The sequence below is a fragment of the Meriones unguiculatus genome, chromosome 12, assembly GCF_030254825.1.
Source record: "Meriones unguiculatus strain TT.TT164.6M chromosome 12, Bangor_MerUng_6.1, whole genome shotgun sequence".
NCBI classification, from domain to species: Eukaryota; Metazoa; Chordata; class Mammalia; order Rodentia; family Muridae; genus Meriones; species Meriones unguiculatus.
In genome coordinates, this window is record NC_083360.1 from 81,236,169 (window position 1) to 81,256,984 (window position 20,816).

General features: G+C 44.1%; 1 protein-coding gene across 32 annotated transcripts in view; it reads left to right on the forward strand.

The window, feature by feature from the left end:
* The first annotated feature begins 404 nt into the window (after positions 1–404).
* Positions 405–20,816, forward strand: part of Sgip1 (SH3GL interacting endocytic adaptor 1) — a 192,021-nt gene continuing 171,609 nt past the window's right edge. For 8 of the 32 annotated variants that reach the window (XM_060365992.1, XM_060365998.1, XM_060366000.1 and 5 more), the window contains exon 1: positions 1,333–1,740. In XM_060365992.1, coding sequence (XP_060221975.1) covers positions 1,731–1,740 — 10 coding nt within the window. In that variant the 5' untranslated portion in view covers positions 1,333–1,730. Of the gene's footprint in view, positions 723–1,187; positions 1,299–1,331; positions 1,741–20,816 lie in introns of those variants that run through there. The other 24 variants (XM_060365991.1, XM_060365988.1, XM_060365993.1 and 21 more) reach the window with 6 other exon arrangements.

Genomic DNA, 20,816 nt, shown 5'->3' on the forward strand with positions numbered 1-20,816 from the left:
TCATTTTAAAGAGACCTTTCTCTAGTCTCCCATCTGCCTTTATCATCTGCTCCCTCCCTTCTCATAGGCTCCCCTACTCCTATCTATCTAATCTATCTATCTATCTATCTATCTATCTATCTATCTATCTATCATCTATCTAATTTATTTTTCCTTAGCTGTCTGGCCTGGTTAAACACAGGCTCGCAGGACACCGGGGGCCTGGGAGACCCTTTGAAGGACTGCCAGGTCTCTTGAGAGCACTCCGGTGACAGACCCTCAGACTCAACCAGACCTGAACCTTCACTGGGACAAGCGGAACCCATCCCAGCAAGTTGCCAAACGCTGGGCTCCGCCCATTCCTTCCCCCCGCAACTTGGACCAGCCGCCTCACTCTAGATATCCCCTGGGGTGAAAGACTGGGCTCCCAGGCACTCGAGATCTCAGGACGAGAGCGTCTGACAAAACACGCCATGTAGCAGGGGCTGCAGTTGGCAGCTGTAGCCAAGGCTGCGAGCAAGGCTCCCCACCTGGAGCGGGCGGCGGCCAGCTCTGTGGGAGGACGCGGGGACCGAGGGACCCGCAGGTCGGGGTCGCTGATGCCGAGAGGAGTGCGAGGGCGGGGGAGGCGCGCACACGCCTGCGGCGGCCAAGGCTTAGGCTCCTGCCTCAGCCCCCTCTCCCGCCTCTCGCCCCAGAAATGAGCTGGAGCGTCGCCGGTTTGATTCCAGAGCCCGGATCGGGTGGGTTCTTTTGTTTCTTTGTTTTAATGACAGTTCCCAGCCCTTGGGCATGTCATGCGCAATTAATTTCCTGCTTCCTTTCAAGGCAGCTGGGGTGAATTTTTTTTTTTTTTTTTTTCTGCATCATCCTTTGGGGGATGGTTGTTTATGACGTGACGTCAGCGAATTGATTTTTTCTCTCGTGAATGAGAGGGAGAGATACACACCGAGAGACAGAGAATCATAGATGGGGAGAAGGGAGGGGGTGGTGTGGAGGGGGGAGACAGAGAGCGCGAGCCAGCCACCGATGACAGATGTGCGCAGAGGCCGGGCGCTGACATTTGAAAATTCCTTTAGGTCAAAATGGAATGGGGATGCAAAAAAGTGTGTTGCCAAGACCTGAAATTATTGAGAAGTTCTTCTTTAAAAAAACAAATAGATGAAAGAGAGAAAAACGAAAAAAAAAAAAAATCCCCCGGGCACGCAGCCTCCTGGGCTCCTTTCTCGCTGGCGTCCCCACTCACGGTGGCAGCTCAGATCATCGGGCACCCCGGAGCCGCAATAGGCTTGCGAGGACCACGAGGAGGGGCGGGGGAAGTGCGTCACCAGATGGGGAAGGGGCTGTGTGTTTGGAGAGGAGCGGGAGGCGGTGGGGGTGGCGAGCAATGGGGACGGGAAATGGGTTCCGTGCGCTCTCCGGGGGTATTGTGTCAGGAGATGCAGGCTGGCTACCATGTGACGCGGTCCAGAGCTGAAGGGATTGGCCGAGGCAGCGCAGGCGGTGCAGCTCGCCGGCTTGCTGGTTCCTCTGCCTTTCTCTCTCAGCATCTTCCTGGGGGCCTGTAGGTGAAGCAGCACTAGCAGCATCCATGGCCTGTCCTTCGGGTTAACACTTGTCTCCTTTGGCTTGGCAGCCAGCAGAGCAGACTTCGGAAGCCGCGTTGTGAGGACTTAGCTGGGACCTGGAAGCGTATCCTCCTGTGTTTTTTTTCTGACTCCTTGGAAATTAAGGAATGCAATTCTGCCACCATGATGGAAGGTAGGATTCCCTCTGCTGTGGTTGGCTGGCTCCAGGCAAGATTTGGGTAGACCAGTATGGAAGAAAGCATACAGCCGGTGTCTGTGTCTAGAACCTGACTGACAGGATTTTTGCAAGCAGAGACTGCAGCTTGCTCGCAACCAGCCGGGGCTTAGGCTAATGGAATCAAACCATAGGGCTTCTGCCTAGCTCAGAACCTCCACAGCAACCAGCCCCTTTGAAAGAGAAAAGCCTAAGTGTTTGCAGGAAGCTGAGACAGCTAGAGGAAGCTTGCACACCAAACAAGTTGGGGGAGAAGATAAGGTTATTTTGTGGTAGGTTCGTGAAAGCATGGTAGTTAAATCTTTGCAATGGAAAGTTATTTTCAGAAATTGACATTAGACGGGAGAGGTCATAGATAGAGTTATCCACACTGTCGTTTTCAGTGAACCGTTTACATATCTTAAAAGATATTCTGATCTCCGGGGTTTGAATTACAATATTGGAGTGAGGGGTGCAACAAATTTGGTTCATAAACTGGAGTTTTATGGGGACTGTCATTGCAGCAGAACGAGAGATGTAAGAAAAATACCGGGGCCTCTTGCCTCTTGGCTCCTTAATCAGGATCATACCAGTTTAGAAAGGAAATGGCTCTTAGTTAACCATCAAATGATTAGTTGTGGATTATCTTGCCACGTTTAATATTAAGTGTGAGGAGGAACTTCCCCCAGGAGATGCTATTTAAACTACAAATTATTCTACTAACTTGGGCTGTCCTTTCCAGCCCAAGATAGTGACAACCAACATTGCCTCAGAAAAAGCAACAAATTGGTCAAAGAAGAAGCAGGCAGCTCTGTGCTGCCTTTGATTTTCTGTTTTCACATTACAGGATGGTGCAAAACTCCTGGCCTTTCCTAAGATGACAGGCAGAAATTTTGTATCCAGGTTAGATTTTTATAATGCAGAATCCAGTGCATAGCGGGTCTCAAAATCAGCCATGGAAATGACATAGAGGCCACTCTTTAAGCCAAGTTCTGTCCTACCAGTTGTAGATGGTCAGAGGACCTTAGAAATTTACCAAACTGGAATAAAAGGAAGATGGTTTCAACAAAACCTGCAGTGTAGCCTGTATTCATTTGGCAGAAATGAATCTCTCTCTTTCTCTCTCTCTCTGTCTGTCACCATGTCAAATATCATTAATGTGATTTGAGGGAGAGAAGAATTCTGGGGTAGAAGCTCATAAATTTGGAGAGACAGACTTAAAATGAGTCAGGTTATCATTCTCTTTAGAGCCTGCTCTTATGTTCGGAGAGCTAAGTGATATTGCTAAGACTCTAAGATTAAAGCAGTTTTGGTTAATTCCAAATGAATTTAATCTCTGAATAACAAGGCAAGACCAACAGAAAGAGTATAACTTAATGTACTTTTGAATTCAAAGCCTATATTCTCAACAGAAAAAAAAATCTTGTCTATAGACATATACTGTATACTATTTTTTTTTCAGCTAATTTTTACGCAGGATTTGTTAAAATGTATCTGCATACATTCCCACTCAACTCTAACCTTCCATGGGAAATTTGAGAACCTCTTTTTTTTTTTTTTTTTTACTTCTGGACTCGAAACTATCCCATGCATTCTCTGGAGGTGGTAGCATTTTTTTTTTTTTGATGCTCATTAGTGGTTCCCCTGGTAATCAGGTCTGTTGTGCCATCCAGAACGTCAGCTCAAAGCCCTGAGATAAGCTTATCTGAGCTGCAGAAACTGAAATGGGAACTCTAACAAAGACTGGTGTTGAGCTGAAGTAGCACGGTGGCCAGCTTGCCCAATTTATCTAATGGAGGATGTTATCTTGACAGTGGTGGGGGTCGGAGGTCACACCGTGGCTGCTGTTGCTTCTAACGAACCTTTGCAGGAACAATTGCACAGGTGCGCCTCCTTGCTTTCAAAGTCCACATGAAACTAGTAAATGTTTGTTTGTTTTTTTTTAATCCATAATTCCTTTTTAAATGGTCTCCCATTAATTGTTCAGTGACCTTGGAAAAACAAGGAGCCTTAGCCAGAAATCTATTTGCTGATAGTCCGCAACTAAATTGCCAGCCTTTAAAAAAAAAAAAAAGCAATATCTGTGTCTATTTTCTGATAGTGCACCCCAGAATTCCTTCTCTAAGTTGCTCTTACTCTGAGGATGAGATACAGCAGTTACGTCCATTGAACTCACCACTAGAGAATGTCAGGCTGTTACACGTACCACGGTAACCTTGGGAAGATGAGGAACCCCCAAAGGGTGCCCAAAATGCTGCCATGGCAGCTCCCTGCTGTTATGCCAGTGTGTACCGTGAAACTGTACCAGCAAGCATCTGCACAGCTAGTCTGTTCTCACCCAGTTCCTGTGTGCCACACACACACGGTCACATGTGCAGTCATGCACATAGGCACAGTTCTAGAGAGGTTGTAGCTGATGCTTCCATGTGCGCGTGCGTGCACTCTGTTAGATTGCAGTGTTTCTGTCTGCCGCTTTGAGAAAGCATGGCATGGCAACTTTTCAGCCGTTCCTCTACTTTGTGGGAGTAAAACACGTATTTAGCTGAAAGGCTCATGGTTCAGATTTCATGTCTCTGTTTGGAACAGGGTATAGGCTTCATTCATCCGGTGTCATTTGGAAGGCCTGGTCTTAGGTGACAACTGGTACCAAGGGGCAGCTTCGTAACTCCAGCGTCCTTCAACAGATCACGGGCACTGTGTGTGTGGTCCCAATAGCTCTACACCAGTTATTCTCATGAAAGCAATATCATTTAAGAGACTTGATTTGTTGCTTCCTGGATCGTTCATTTTTTGATAGTGGGTTGGTACTGAGTTGTTTCTTTGCTGAGGAAAAAAAAATGTGTACGAGGATGTTCAGACATAGCATGGAGTGAAAGCGGTAAGCAAAGGGAACTATTGCGATGGGTCTGTGCATTGGTGATGCTAAGATGCAGTTCGTGTGAGTAGGGTAGGGAGTCATGGGCTATTCTTTGATATTTATTATTATTATTAAAAATCTTAAATGGTATTCCCTAAGATAAGTGAAAGTAAGGTAAGGTTTCGTAGACTCTTTTCATTTGTGAGGCTGGCTGGTAAGTATGTTTCTTGTGCCATGCAGAACTTCTTGGTACTCTGTGTTTAGAGTCCTGTCTTCGGGCTCTTAGGTGCTGTATTCAAAATATCAGTTTCCTGGCGCCAACGATTTAGTTCTGTGTAATAGTTTTTGAAGAGGAAAAGGCACATTTTTAAGGATTGAATTGCAGCTTAAGGTGACTAATAAATTTTATTTTATTTGCCCTCACATGAATGTGTGCATCAATGCATTCTGGATATAGTATTTTAATACTTTTTTTCCCAGATTTAAGAGTTAAAAATAATACATTGTGGCAGAGAAAATTAAATAAAAAGGAAGAATGGAATTTGAGTTCAAATCCATTTAACGAAACTCATGATTTTCAACCTCTAAGAACTTTTTTCTTTTTGACTTTGTATCAGAACAGGCATGTCAGCCACACTGAAAAACAGGCATTTGTTTCTACAGTTGCCTGGTCTATTTCTCTCCACTTAAACTATGACTGTTGGAAAGAGCTCAGCCTTTTTCTTCATTATTAATGCTTTTTATGCCCCAAACGATTGCTTAGGTGACTCTGTCCAATTTCAGATGAACTGAACATCTGTTGTTGCAATAAAACCTGCAAACTCTAGAAATGGAATTTCCTATTTGGAAAGTTCTTTGATGTGATTTCAAAAAAGAAGAAACAAAGCATTTTGAGCAAGAGTGCTCATTTTATAGTTCACTCAGAGGTTTTAGAGAGGGCTGCAAATGCTACTGATTCCCTTCCCTTCAATGGTGAAGTCACTTTAATAAATCCAAGCGTGCATCTGTGACGCGAATACACACTCCAGCATCTACATAATTTCCTCTTCTAGTGCAAGTTGGGAAGAGACTATTTCGATGATTTAGTTCTCACCCACTTCCAGCAGGCAACTTCAGACCTCTGGAAAGGGTGTGTAGTTATACACTAGTCCATCAAAGGTGATTAACCCAATTTTAGAATGAATACTAAATACTTGCTATGAACGCAGCAGCTGTAACCGTGATGTAACAGAAGAGAGTGATGGCACTGAATGTGTTTTTAATTTCAAGTATTGCTTTTAGATATGGCTATTAGTCTTCCCACGTGGCTTATCTAAGTCAATTATTAACAAAGAAAACTTAATTAGAAGAAACTGAGGAACTAGAGACAAAATTTGAAGGCATCTCCAGAAATTATTTTACATAAGAAGCTTTAGAGACTTGTGATGACACCATAGTTTTCAGTTCTGTTCAGTTTTACTTTTCAGTTCCATCCTTGTGGCATAACTTTTATTAATTTTGTTTGGAGTTCCAGTCTTGTGGCTCACCTTTTCCTAATTCCATTTTATCATAGAAACCATCATCCAGAGATAAGATCACATAAACTCAAAGATGGAATGGAAGAAAGAGAATTTTTACTGAAATGACTAGAAAGGAGTGAGAGAAAGGATTTAATGGGTTGGGGTGCATTTTAGCCTGTGAGTCTTAGAAGCCTGAGAAGAAACTAGCTTTGTGAAGAGGTAGGCATAGATAGTAAGAAACAGGAAGCATGGTGAGGGAAGGATCCCCTGGGGAGAAAACAAGTGTGGGCAGAGGAATTGAGGCTAGCCTGTCTGTGCGCTGGCCATACATATGGCAGTGAGTGTCACATAGCTTGCTAACAAACGGGACATCTATAGAAGAAGAATGGATGAGGCTCCATTCTTGGGATGTGAATATCAGTTCATTGTCAAGGAAGGATATTAGAGTGATGGAGCATCTATATTTAAATACCTTATATCATGCTACTTTCTCATTTGAATTTTCCACCCCTGCCATTTCTATTTAAATCTACATGAGCCTACATGCTCTGGTCTCCGGTTTTCTTCAGGTTCATCGGGTGTTTTCCTAACACTGATAATCATAGTATATGCCTTCTACTATTGAGAATAGATGGTTCCCTTCTTCCAAGCTCTTGCTTTGCAAAAAATCATTCTTCATAGCTTGTAGAATCACCAGTTCTCTTGTAGTTCCTGAAAAACTGCCCCCCCAAACGGGTTCTCTGTGTTGTTCTTGTTTTCCCCAAATTTCAAGCACGTACGTTGGGCCACTGATTCCTTGAAGGTGAAGGGTTTGAAGGTAAGCACTATAAACACCTGTATTTGGTCAACCATGTTCACCTCGGTAGCCTTCCTACTTAGTAAAGGCCTAATAGATTTATTCATTGAATAAGTGGGCAAAAGTAGATATAAATAAGTAGCTCAGGTAACTACATACTGTATCTGATACATGTAAAAAAGAAATGTTCTAATTTATATTCTCACTAGCGACACAAAACTTATAAACGTGACACAATTAGAAAATAAAAGTCTGTTATGAAGTGCTAAGAAATAGTTCTTCTGAGAATTTACATTGAGCTTGAATTATTTTATTGTTCTCTACAAGAAAGTGTGTTCATGATGGGAAGAGACGCATCGTGCTACACCTACCCAAAGGAATTCTGAGTCCGTTTTATCACTATACTGGATGCCTCTTTGATATTTCTGCCTTCTCTTTCCCCTGTTCTTCAGCCCCACCATTTCCATCCTGTGTTCTTTTTCCTTTTTTTATTTTCTGCTTTAAGACCAAGCCTGAATATGACAGATTCTAAAGCTACAGAGTTTGAATTAGAAACTAATTTAAAATAAATAGATGAATATCAATGAGTGTATAGTTTTGCCATAATAACATCATAGAAAGTGAGGTTTTTCAGAGGCCAAATTATTTATGAGTGGAGAGTGTGTCAGTCTTAGGAGTTCAGTGTGTTCACTGAACTTCTGTGCTTGGGCTTTTGTACATAAAGAGTATGGATCCAGAACTGAGTATTAGTCTAGGTGCTGGGGCTGCTTGGCTGGCTTCCCTGAGGAAGTCACTTGCCATTCCAGGCTGCATTTCCTCATGCTGGAATGAGTTGGTTGATCACTCCTATCTCTAGAATTCTCAGTTCTGAGAACCCATGGCTGCTGCTGAATGGTTGGATTCTCCCACAGTTTCTCCCTCCACAGCTGATCTCTGAGGCTAGCCTTCTTTCCCCAACCTCAGAACGTAGGGCCTGCCACACAATTAACTCAAATTTACCGCTATTCTCTTTTCTTGTTTAATACTCTTCGGGTTGTTGTTCTGTACACGTGTCACAGATTAGTTTTACATCCTTGTTGAACTAGAAGACAGAAGCAGCTGTGTCCCTGCCACCTACAGAAGCTAGTATAGAACTCTTTCTTCATCCATTAAATATGATATGTCGAACTATTAAAAATATAAAGAATAAGTGTCTTGAGGATAAAGCCATAAATGAGACATCTTCTACATCACACCCCTCCCCTTAAGGATCAAGGAACATCACAGAAGAGGAAGGAACAATATTGTAAGCGCCAGTGGTTAAGAGGTACCAGAAAAAAAAAAACTGTCCTCTGGACAATACAAGACGAATACACGGACGGCCTCACAACAGCTGTGGTTGCCTGTTGTGGCTGCTTGAAAAAGAATGGTCTCTATAGGCTCATAGATTTGAATGCTTACTCACCAGGGAGTTTGAAAGGAATGGAAGGATGAGAAGATCTGTTCTTGTTAGAGGAAGTGTGGTCTTAGAGGAAGGGATCATTTGAAGTGGGCTTTAAGGTTTCCAAAGCCCATACCAGGCCCAGTCTTTCTCTCACTACCCATGGATCAGGATCAGTAGCTCTTAGCTACTGCTCTAGCTCATGGCGTGCTGCATTGTCCCCTGCCATAACAATAATGCACTGAAACTGTAAACCCCCAACCCCAATTAAATGCTTTCTTTTATAAGAGTTGCAGTGGTTATGATGTCTCTTCACAGCAATAGACACTGATTAAGACAGCTGTATAAGACCTGCGCAAGATCAACCCAGTAATCATTTCGTATTTATGACAATTGGATCCTTAGGAGGCTGGGATTATCAAGCCAACCCAAGGAAAGTCTGGTGATGGTGTCTCTTTATCTTATTCTTCCCACACTTCTAAGCAAATGGGTGTCATGTCCTTGTCTTAGTTCATCATTCTAAATCTACAGATTTGCACATTCAGCCTTGAGGCTTAGCTTGAACACATACAACAAAGAGGAGTTATACCTATTATAAGGCTCATTGAGAACCAGGAACACTTGTCAAGTGAAGAACTTTCCGCTATGGCTCAAAGGCTTTTACTGAAAGGAGGAGGGACAGAGAGGCCAGCCCCCCTATTGAGGAGCTGTTGACAGTTGATAACTGCTAGGGAAGAGTCATCAATTTTCTTTAGCTGTGTGATCCCTGGTAGGTCGACCATGCTCCGGGAGAGGACCTCACATCTCTGTGTATATGGACAGCATGCTTTGAACTCAATCATGAATCTATGACTTATAAAATCATGAGTTATAAAACAACATCTCTGTTTTTGTTTACAAGGATGTGATGTTGTGAAGGGGTGGAGCATTTGGGAATGGAGTTAGGGGAGGAGAGGAGAGTAAATATGATAAAAATACATTGTATACATGTATAAAATTTTTGAGAATTAACAAAAATATTTTTAAAGCGATTAGTAAAAATGAACATATGGTTAAAAATTATGTATTGGTTGCATACAAGTTGCTGGGCAACTTGTTCAAAGTGCTATGCATTCATTGGTGAATGATGCAAACCAAAGTTTCTCCAGATCCACTTGGAGCTTTTCTTTCATCCCAGGTACTATAGTCACACCAAAAATGACAGGGAAAAGGAGCCAGCTGCAGTCACTGTCTTTAGAAACCTGGAGTCTGGCACAGTGCCTAGTGAGGTACTACCTTCTCCCACAGCTTCTCTGTGTGGGAGAAAGAATGAGTGTTGCTGTCCTGATTTGCAACAGGAAGAAACTGGGGCTCCGTGATTTGAAGTGACTCGTTAAGCAGACGGACTAAGAGCGTCACTAGCTAGGCTTTACCCCACAAGTCAGGAGCTCTTCTTATGTCTAATAGCGTGACTGGAAAGTCTGGGTCTCTGACATGCAAGCAGCAGGCTGTCTAGACTCAGCATAGTATTTCCTCACAACTATGAAAGTTGGTTTCATCACCTAGCTCTGGTCCCTGGGATCAGCCATCAGCCTGAAGAAGGCCCCAATTTAGCAGTGTGGTTTGCTCCATTCACACGCACTCATTGTCTTCCCTGGATTTTATTGTGACAAAGGTCACACCGTGGTGTCACTCTTCCCAGGGACTCTAAACTTTCACGGCTTACATTCTACAAAACATTTCATAGAAAACCAGCTTCTCCCATTGAACAAAAGCTCCTTTCTCCCTTAGAGGGACAGCTCAGTTTTCACTGGCATCTTGTGAAAGCTTGGGCCATTATCATGAACATATGATAGTGCACACCATCATTGGAAGGTTAGCTAAACTGGTCCAGCCTTGTTTCGTAGTTGAGGAAGCCAACGCCAAATGCAGCAACTTATCCAAGGGTCTTTATTCTCTCTGGAAGATAAATGAAAGTTCATTTTAGTCATGATTCCAAAAATGTGGACAGACAAAGACTGGGAGCCCAGGGTGTCTTTCACGTTCAAAGGTGCTGAGGGTGGTTGGGTGACTGCCAGAAGACACACAAATGAATGTGTCCCCAGGGTCATCGTTCTACTGAGCAGACACACACAATGTGACCATTTATAGCTCTTTCCTCTGTGAGCTCACGCACCTGCTGTCAGTGAGGGCAAAGAGGACAGGCCTTGAACCCCCACCACCAGCTGTGTGACCTTGAGTGAGGGCTGGAACTGCCTGGCCTGAGCTTCCCCGTGTGTGAGGAAGGAACGGAGCTGGTCTCCACCTCCCAAAGTCATTTTGAAAACACAGTGAGATTATGACTGTGACAACATCTGAAAGAGGCCGGTACACACTCATGGTTTTCTCGGGGCTCCCTCTACCCCAGTGCTTTTCTCGTCCATGTCCAGAGGCTTAATCTTGCTTCTTGCCATTGTTCCTATCACATGGAGGGGTGCTGCGCCCCCCTCTGTAGACAGGCTCCCTCTTTCTTCTCCAAACCCACTTTTCATTTATTAGCATCTTCTGTCATCCTTTATTCTCCGTGTCCACACGACGGGCTGCTCCTCTTTTTGACCATGGCCAGCATCGTTAATCAATCCCAGCTGTCTTCCACTCTGGCTTCAGCGACTATCTTTGACATCATATTCCAGAGCACTTGTGTGAACTGGTCAGAGCTGGCACATAGCTTATCACTTTGTGTTCCCTTCCCATCCTGCACCACCCTCCCCCACCACGAACAGTTTCCCAGAATAAAAATAGAGTGAATGAAAGCAGAGTGTGGGTGGTCTAGCGGTGCAGTCCCATATCACAAATGCTCTCCTTGAGTTACTGAAAAGGAGATGAAAAATTGTCCACAGTATCTCACACATCACACAGCACTAGGGACAAGCAACAATAGCAAGAAATGCTCTAATCTTGGAGGAGGGAGAGTGCATGCTTTTGTGTGCTGACTTTAACCCTCAAGCATCTCTTAGATTCTCATGGTCTTAGTGTGGATGATGGGGTACATACCAGGTGACTAAATTTGTGCTAGTGGTTTTGTTTTGTTCTGTTTTGTTTTTTCCACACAAAAGTCTCTTTGCCAATGTGGTCTCAGAGCTGTCTATCACCCTTCCCAATATCCCGCCTTCCCACTAACGCATCGGATCAGACTTAGTCACATCACCTCCAGTGTGTCCTGTCATGGCCCCGTCAGATCTCAGACTCTTCACCTGCCTTTTATCCCTGTCCTTGCCTGTGAGATGCAAATGTGCTGTGCAAGATTAGGCCACGAAGCACTGTCTCTCCCCCCCCAACCCCACCCCACTGCTCTGTCTGAGCAACAGGGAACCCACAGTTGCTTTCTTTCTTTTCCATACACTTTCTTCCCTTTATAGTAAAAAGTCTGAGTTGGTGCTGATCATTCAAGGTCACACAGGAGGTGCCCTTTTTAAGTGCCAGAGTTCCGTTCTGCCTTGCTCATGGAGAGATTCCTTCTCCACTACCAAGGCCACATAGGATGCTGGGAACTGGCTGACTTTAGTCAGACTGACCTCGGTTAAACCTCCAGTCTGTGACCTTGGGAAGAGCTATTTCTTCATTAGAAAAAGGAAACTTGTGGTTGTGGTCATTTTACATGAACGCTTGTAAGAATCCAGTCAAAAAGTTTACCTAGAGTAGCGGTTCTCAACCTGTAGGCCATGACCCACTGAGGGTCACGTATCAGAATGACAGCTCGTAGCAGTAGTAAATTTACAGTTATGAAGTAGCAACAAAATTAATTTTATGGTTGGAGTCACCACACATGCCTGCATGTGGTATTAAAAGAGTTGAAGCATTAGGAACGTTGAGAACCATTTACATAGAGAAACAAGACCAAACCAATGGAAAGAAGGAAGGAAGGGCAAAATGGAAGGAAAAGGGTGAGGGATAGGTTTCAATAATTAGCTTGTATGGCTTATGGGGACTGACATGGCAATTCTAGGTCAAGCAGGGGTCAGTGTTTCTGCAGCCTTGGTGCCTGGTGTGGAAAGTCCAGCAAGTTTTAGATGCTGTTGTCTGTGGGCCTTTCTTTTCTATCAGTCCTGTTCCTTATATAAAAACTAAAGACTGTGCCTTGCAGAGTTTAGGAATTCTTAGGAAAGAAGGGGGAGATAGAAAGACCTGGAGGGGACAGGAGCTCCACAAGGAGCTCAGAGGTCTTTTCTGAGACCTCTGAAAAGCCCAGTGGTCTTTTCTGAGATTGATACTCCAACCAAGGATCATGCATGCATATAACCTAGAACCCCTGCACAGATGTAGCCCATGGCAGCTCAGTCTCCAAGTTCCCTAGTAAGGGGAACAGGGACTGTGTCTGACTTATGAACTCAGTGGCTGGCTCTTTGATCACCTCCCCCTGAGGGGAGGGCAGCCTTACCAGGCCACAGAGGAGACAATGCAGCCAGTCCTGATGAGACCTGGTAGGCTAGGGTCAGATGGAAGGGGAGGAGGACCTTCCCTATCAGTGGACTGGGAGAGAGGCATGGGAGGAAATGAAGGAAGAAGGGTGGGATTAGGAGGGCATTAGGGAGGGGCTACAGCTGGGATACAAAGTGAATAAATTGTAATAAATAAAAAATAAATAGAAGGAAAAAGGAGAAAGAAAGAAAAACAAACAAGCAAACAATAAATGATCATAAACACTGGGAGAATGAGCAAGCTTTGAGGAGCTAGACATTTGTGACCAGTGAGCTTTGAACTATTGTTCAGAGAGAGGTAAGATGTTTTCCAGTGAGTGTTTAATGAAGTATTAATGAAGCTCAGAATAAAATCACCATTTTGTAAAATCAAATAGAAAATACAACGGTATTTCTCTAATTGTGTAAGCATGAGCTTAGTTGCATCAAATTTACAATTTTTTGGAGAGCTGTCTTGAATTGTAAATTCAATTATATTATATTTAATTGATATTATATTAATATAATATCAATTATATTATTGATATTATAGCTGTTTCACATTCAATCCTCAGTACAACTATGTGAAGAAGATACTGTTGATGTTGGTTTTTCATTGCAGGGACAAATAAACAGTGGTACAACCATTGGGGGGGGGGAAAGACTATGCCTTGGCTGAAACCTGCCTCACTTATTTTGATTGTCCCAGCATGGGGCAAGTGTCAGCACTCAGGTAGCATCCAGTGACTGAATGAGCCCAGAGAAGGGATTATGGACCTCGGCAGAGGCAGCACCTAGCAAGCGCTTATTCTCAGATTCACCAGACTTAAACTCTGCAAAGCATTTAGAAAACCCTTGGGTCCATAGTAAAGGCTCAGTATATGTCTCTGCCAGGACCTCAGAGGCTCCTGTGTGATTTCGAGATGCCAAATGCCCTAGGTTGTGTCGGGGAAGATCCTTCGGGCTCACAACGGCAGGCTGGTCCTAGCAGCACACCAGACTGTCTCACCTCTGTCTGCCCAGTGCCTTAAATTGTTTTCCTCTGGTTTTAAGTAACAAAGTTTCACAGTTTGACAATTTGAACAAGGACAATATTAAAATTACCAAAACCATCACTGTTATGAAATAGTAACTATTGCTGCAACTAACTGAGTGTGAAATATGGTCTCTGGAGAGAGACAACCTGAAAATTTTCAACTCCCAATCACTATATGAGGGAAATGGTAAAGAAATACCACATAAAATTGTTAGGAAAATTAAATGAGATGCTAAATGAGCTGCACTCAGAACGGCTCCTAATCCACTAACTAAATGTTCACTAAAGTATAGTTCTTAATTGCTTTGTGGTAAAAACACATTTTTATGTCAAATTCGAAATACACATGTTTTTTCATACCCATGCATGCATACGTAGACTTATGTGTACACATATGATTTTTCCTCCGTTGATTTGATTGTCAGCACTATTCTAATCAGTGTCTGCTTTGTTAAAAAAAAAAAAAACATGAATTCTAAGAATGACCTTCTCAAATTCAAATTCTCACATCTCCACATTTGTGTGAACTTTTTCAAGTTATTTGATCTCTCCATGTCTTGATCTCTTCGGCACAAGATAGTCTCTACGTGGAAAAGTTATTACAAAGGGTTAGATTGATTCAATCTTCAGCATGTATTATTATTATTTTTATTATTATATATCCTACCTTTGATCTTGAGGCAGTTTCCAAAAGCATTGTTCTCATCAGTTGCATAATAACCCATTGATTGATGAGTTATGTCATTGTTCCCTTGTCATGAGATGTTTATTTATTTATTTATTTATTTGTTTTGGTGTTTAGTATTTTATTTATTTATTTATTCCCTTAACATCCAGATCGTAGCTCCCTCCCTCCTCTCTTCTCAGTTCCACCCTCCTTTCCTCTTCCTTCCATCTCCCTCCTCTGTTTCTCAGATAAGGGGAGCCCCCCACTAACCCTCACCAGCACATCAAGTCATATCAGGGCTGAGCACAACCTTTCCCCTGTGGCTTGGTGAGGCAGCCCCACCAGGGGAAAGTGATCAAAAAGCAGGCTACAGAGTCTATGTCAGAGACAGCCCCTGCTCCTCTTTCTAAGGTACCCAATAAAAACCAAGCTGCCTATTGGCTATGTATGTGTAGGGATGCCTAGGTCCAGCCCACGGCCCTTGGCAGGTACATCAGTCTCTGTAATTCCCCCTGGGCTTGGGTGACTAGAAAGGACACCCTCCAACTAGACAGGACTCCTAGTAGAGGGAGGGGAATACCAAACCACCCACAAAAATTTCGACCAAAAATTTACCCGGCCTACAAGATGTACAAGTATAAAGATACAGCAGAGATGGAGGGAATGCCTAACCAATGCCTGGTCATCCTGAGAGTCATCCTATGGGGAGACAGACAACCCCTGACACTGTTAAGGATACTCTGCTATGCTTGTACACACGGGAGCCCAGCATAGCTGTCCTCTGAGAGGCTCCACCCAGCAGTGGATCGAAACAGATGCTAAGACTCACAGCCAAACATTGGGCGGAGCTCAGAGACTCTTGTGGAAGAGCAGGAGGAAGACTAGAAGGACCCGGAGTGGACAGGAGCTCCATAAGAAAGCCAGCAGAGCCATGAGGAGTTTAGATGGTTATCAGGAGCTTAATTTGTGATTGTGCTGAAATTTCTGACATCAATAAGTTGTGTATTACAATATGAATTCTCGGGTCTTGTTCAGTGAGTTATCATGGGGAAGGGATGAGAGTTCTGCATTTGTGTTCTCCTGGCTTTGCCAGTGGGTTGAGCAAAGGCATTTACTACGGAAAGAGAAAACAAGCTGTAGAAAGAGACTTTTGTTTAAATTAAAAACTACTGTCTCCTTGCACTGCTGTTCATTTGTTATGGCATGAGGCTGTGGGTACTAGGTGGCCTGGAGGAGGTTTGCCGCTCCCTCTGCTGCCTGTGCATTTTGAGTATGTTGCCACTTCTCTGTGTTCTCATTTGTACAAAGGTCAGTATTTTGAGCATTCCTGACTTTGCCACCATGTCATGCAGAGCAAAGTACAAAATGTATGGAAAGTATTTTGGAACTTATGAAATTTTATAGAGATAAAATATAGCCCTGGGGACGTTATTTTCTGTCGTTATCTTGGCAGCTTTGTTTTCTAATAAAGGACTAGGTTTACTTTCAGTAACCCTGAAGATGTAACTAATTTTAAGGTCTCGGATGAGCTCTCGCTACTGCCAACCTTTTCCCACTTCCCCTGCCTCTACAGTCTGCAAACAATCTGCATTTTTGGCTACCTGGGGGCGTGCACCTTCCCATTCTGTTGAATTATTCATTGCATTGAAGGCAGCTATACATACTTTGTTAAGCAGGATAAAAATATTGTTACTATTAATGGCTGTTTGGCGAGACAGTTTCAAATACAGCTGAAAGTGTGCTCAAATAAAATGTACCTTGGCCTGGTTACAAAGCCGTACACAGTTCTGAACGCAACGTCAGAAGACAGGTAGAGAGGATTCGGCTCTAATCTACTCACATGGAATGCCAGATCCAATTATTCAAACTGGATTTTTTTTCCCTCCTGACCCTTCTCTTGCCTTCCCCTTCATGGCAACACAATTCTGCTTGGCTCACTGAAGAATGGAGCTCAATGGGGCTAGTGAGATAGTTTAGACAGGAAAGTGCTTGCCATGTGCACATGAGGACCAGGATTCCAGCCTCAGGGCCCAGGTAAAAGGCTGTTTGCACTCCTAACATGCAAATCAATGCGGCTCCAGCCTAACTGAAATGTTGAGCACCAGAACATCAAGGGCACCTGTTCTCATAAAATGAAGTGAATGAATATGTGAGGAATTATACCCAAGGCTGACCTCTGACTTCCACACATATGCACACATAACACAGCCATGCACATGTACACCTGCACACACATGAACCCATGTATGCATACACAAAATGGATATTTTCACACCCTTGATCAGCTTTTGGCTTAGGTACATTGGAAGTGTCTCGGTGACCATGGAATGCTGGGAAATAACCACAGGTCTAGATGTGAAGGTCATACAGGGGAGCAGAAAATTAACAATAAGAAGACAGCTTAGCAAAACAAGTAAATAGAAACTTAACTTTAGGTGATGTTAACTTTAGGTGATGTTAAAATCAGTAAAATTCCAATCAGAATCATGTATGTGCTGGGTATAGGGGTGGTGGGGGTTGGGAAGGACGTCTTAAAAGCAGACGTCTCCATGCCATGACCCATAGAAATCCAGGAAGAGACTATTACAGGATTGAGGACAGCAGACACCAGGGACCTGGGATTCAGGAAAATCAATGAGCAGAAAGGAAGACAGGCAGGACAGGGGGAGACAGGCAGGAATATTGAGGTCAGACCAGGCTTGGCGAGCAGTGGGGATGGATCTGGAATTTATTCTGAGGCAATGGAAAGCCACTGGCAGGGCTTAAGGAGAAGGTCATGATCTCATTTGCATCTTTAAACAATTACTTTTCATGTAGGATGGACTTCAGATGGCATCCCTGGCATTCTCTCTCTTCTTTCTTCCTTTCTTACTGCCTTGTTTTCACTTTATGTTTGATAAGAGATGCCTCCATTTTATTTAATTAAATTATATGATTATTTGGGGGAAAACTGAAGGAAATTGGAAAGGACTGTGGAATCTCTTCCCTAGCCATCGATTGGCAACATCAATGACAAGATCTGAAAGGTAAAGTAAAAGATTTAGTTCAGCAACTGAATACACTTTTTTCTAGCCCAAACGTTTCTGGCATTAGGCATTTTCAAAGTCATGCTGACAGGTGAGAAAGAGATGAAAATAGCAGAGGTTTAATATGTCATGTACTTTTCTGCGTGCTTATTTTTAAATGGCTTTGAAGTACTTCAGTCCTTTGATGGTCATTTTGATGGTGAATCAGTTAGATCATGAGGCTGGCTTTCATTACTGAACCTCTGTCCCTTGACCAGGTCAGATGGAGAGAATCGCTTAACATTTCTTGCCATCAGCAGGGGCTGACTCCTCATATTCCACTCTTCTCCACCAACACCTCTTGTGTCCTCTCTGGATGCCATTGGCCAAGATCTCCGCTGTACCCTTACCTGCGCTGCTCTGTACCTCCCGTCTCCCCAGCTGTGTGCTGACCCATGTTGTCAAATACATTTGTATCCCACAGGAACTTGTACCAGACTCCCTGTAGGCAGGAGATGCTCCTTTCCCAGCCTCCTCTGTATTAACTTCTCCATTTCTCTCTTCAGTTACTTACATGGTATAGCAGCTAAGGGCACAGGCTTGGAGATAGGCAGATCTGGCTCTGTGACTTGCTGCATATATGCCTCCAGGCAAGTTGAAACCTGTTCATCGCCCATCCCACCCCCCGCATGTGCACACACACGGTGTCTTTTCTTTTCTTTTACTGTTTTCTACTCTTCTCTCACATGTTACATCCTGACTGAAATTTCCCGTCCCACCTTTCTCACCCTGCCTCCCCTCTTTCCCAGATCCCTCTCCACCCCTTCACCTCCCCTCAGAAAAGAGCAGACCTCCCAGGGACAATCAACAAAACACAAGCTACAACAAGACCAGGCACATGCCATCACATCAAGGTTGGATGAGGCAGCCCAGTAGGATGAACAGGGTCCCACCAGCAGGCAGAAGAGCCAGAGACAGCCCGCACTTCCACTGTTAGGAATCACACAAGAACAACAACTCCACCGTAACATACATGCAAGGGCCCTTTCACTTAGCTTTTTAATCTGTCCCAAATTCACAATCTTGCCAGCAAGTGTCTACCAAGGATCCAAACGCAGCAAGGTACTGGGTGTGCGTGACAAGCAAGCATGGCGAAGCACGCCTTGAGGAGTTTACGGCTTCATGATGACGGACAGTAGATTAATGCAGAGAAGCCGACGACTGTGGGGTAGAACAGGAAAGGAAGTAGGGAATAAGGCTCTCAAAGGGCTTCTGGAATTCAGGCCCCTGCCTGGGATGTTGGGATTGAGACAAGTTATTAAAGGTCGTTGCCAGGGTGGGGCCGAGCATACCTCCTGGCCTATTGCATTCAGTGGCTTGCAGCTACCGTGATCACAGTTGCTGTTGCCACCGCACAAGCTGTACGGCTTTATCCCTATTCTGATTCAGGAAGCTCTTATGGAGCTTGTTACAAGATGCTGCCGGAACATTTGCTTAGTAAACACCCTTCATGACTGGCTTAGCCCCACTCTTACACAAGTAACTATAGTCCCTTCCCGAGCACCATCTCTCCCCAAGAAGGGGGGGGGGAGATTCAAGCCTCCTTAGATGTTCGATGTAAAAATAGTCAGCGTGCTTTGCTCACTTACTATGTGTGAGAAACTGTGCTTCTGCTAGAATCCCTCTAGTTTAGCATTCACTATCCCAAGAGGGTATAATAGGCACCTGCTTATCCTGCGATGCCCGGAAACATCTGTCGAAGAACACCTCGCCATCGCTGGCTGTGAATAAGATGAGCAGAGGGAGGATGGAGGAGTCAGGGCACTGTTGCCCAGGCTGCCTCTGTTCTTTCAGTCAGACGGGCTCACGGTCCCTCAGATTTGTAGCTTGTTAGGTTGCTGTGGCTCTAACAAAGCACTGGGGAGTGCTTCGGAGAAACTTTGTGACGTCTTTCTCGGTATTTGCTGCAACTCTCCAGTCATAGACTTAATTATTGGGCAAGCCTTCTGGTTTTAGTTGCAGCAGAAATTTTATTTTATGGCGTTTCATAAAAGGTTCAGTTACGAGTTGGCTTTTGTTTTACCACAAAAAAAAAACAAAGTTATTTTTATTATATGTTTGAAAAGTGTTACAGCTCCTGATTATATATCAATGGTTTTATTGTAGTTAAGGCTTAATCCCACTTTTCTTTTAAGATTGATTTTTTGTTTTATGTGTATGCACATTTTTCTCTGCGTGTATGGGCACCATTAGCGTGTTCCCCAGGAACTGGAGTTGGCAGCCACTATGTGGTTGCCAGGAACCGAACCCAGGTCCGCTTCAAGAGCAGCAAGTGCTCTAACCACTGAGCCATCTCTCCAGCTCCTTGACCCCACCCCTGATCTTAACATTCCTAACAGATGCTCTTTTCTCCACAGCTATAATAAGATACACACTTTAGAAATGTGTGAAAACACGCAGCTCTCTCCAACTTTATTTATAAAAGTATTTATGCTATTTACTCAGCAGGAAATGAAAAACATGACTCCAGGCATTCCCTTTTACCTGCGTGCTGTTTCTGCTCTCCTCTCAAGTTCATTAACTAAGCAAATAACCCAAAACCAAACGAACAAAACAAAGCAAAACCAACCCAGAACAGTAGCATTGAACTCTATATATAAGGCCCATGATCTTGAAGTGGACCAAAATCATAACCTCTGTAGCCTCTCTGAGAGTGAAATTACCACATACAGAGGTGGGTCGGTCCCACTCATGGCTGGTAGTAATAGCGTTTGTCGGCATACCAGGCCCTTTGTGAACATCTGTGGCTGTGTGTTTTACCCATCTCTCATTATAACTCTGTGAGAGTTGTCTTGCATCTGCTTTTGTAAATAAGGGAACCTAGGCTTGAGGTCACTTGCCCACCTAGTGGCAAATCTGGGATGTCCCAGCCCCTGTGATCCTGACTTGTGCATCCTGCAAGACAGTCTGCCCTCGGGTGTCAGCCTGGCTGAGGCTGTTGTCCCTTGTCTTGAGCAAGGACTTCCAGTGGAGCTCTTTCTCACCACTCACCACCTGCCTGAGCTCTTGAGCTTGTCGGCTTTGCTGGCTGTGTGTTTGGACAGCCTCTGAGATGACAGCGTTTGTTGGCAGCACCTTTTCCTGGGCTGGGTGTGGCCCTTGCTGCCTCCTCCCCCACCCCATTCCTCTCCACTGTACTAAGCTTCCCCCACCCCTTTTCTCTCTCTCCCCTCTACCCTGTTATGGAAAGAACACATAAGTCCTCCTTCAAGGTGCTTCCAGTTTCTTATTCACGTCTTCTCTTGGCCACGGCGAAGCGAGTTGACTGGCTACCACCAGGACCTCAGAGGTCAACGCAGC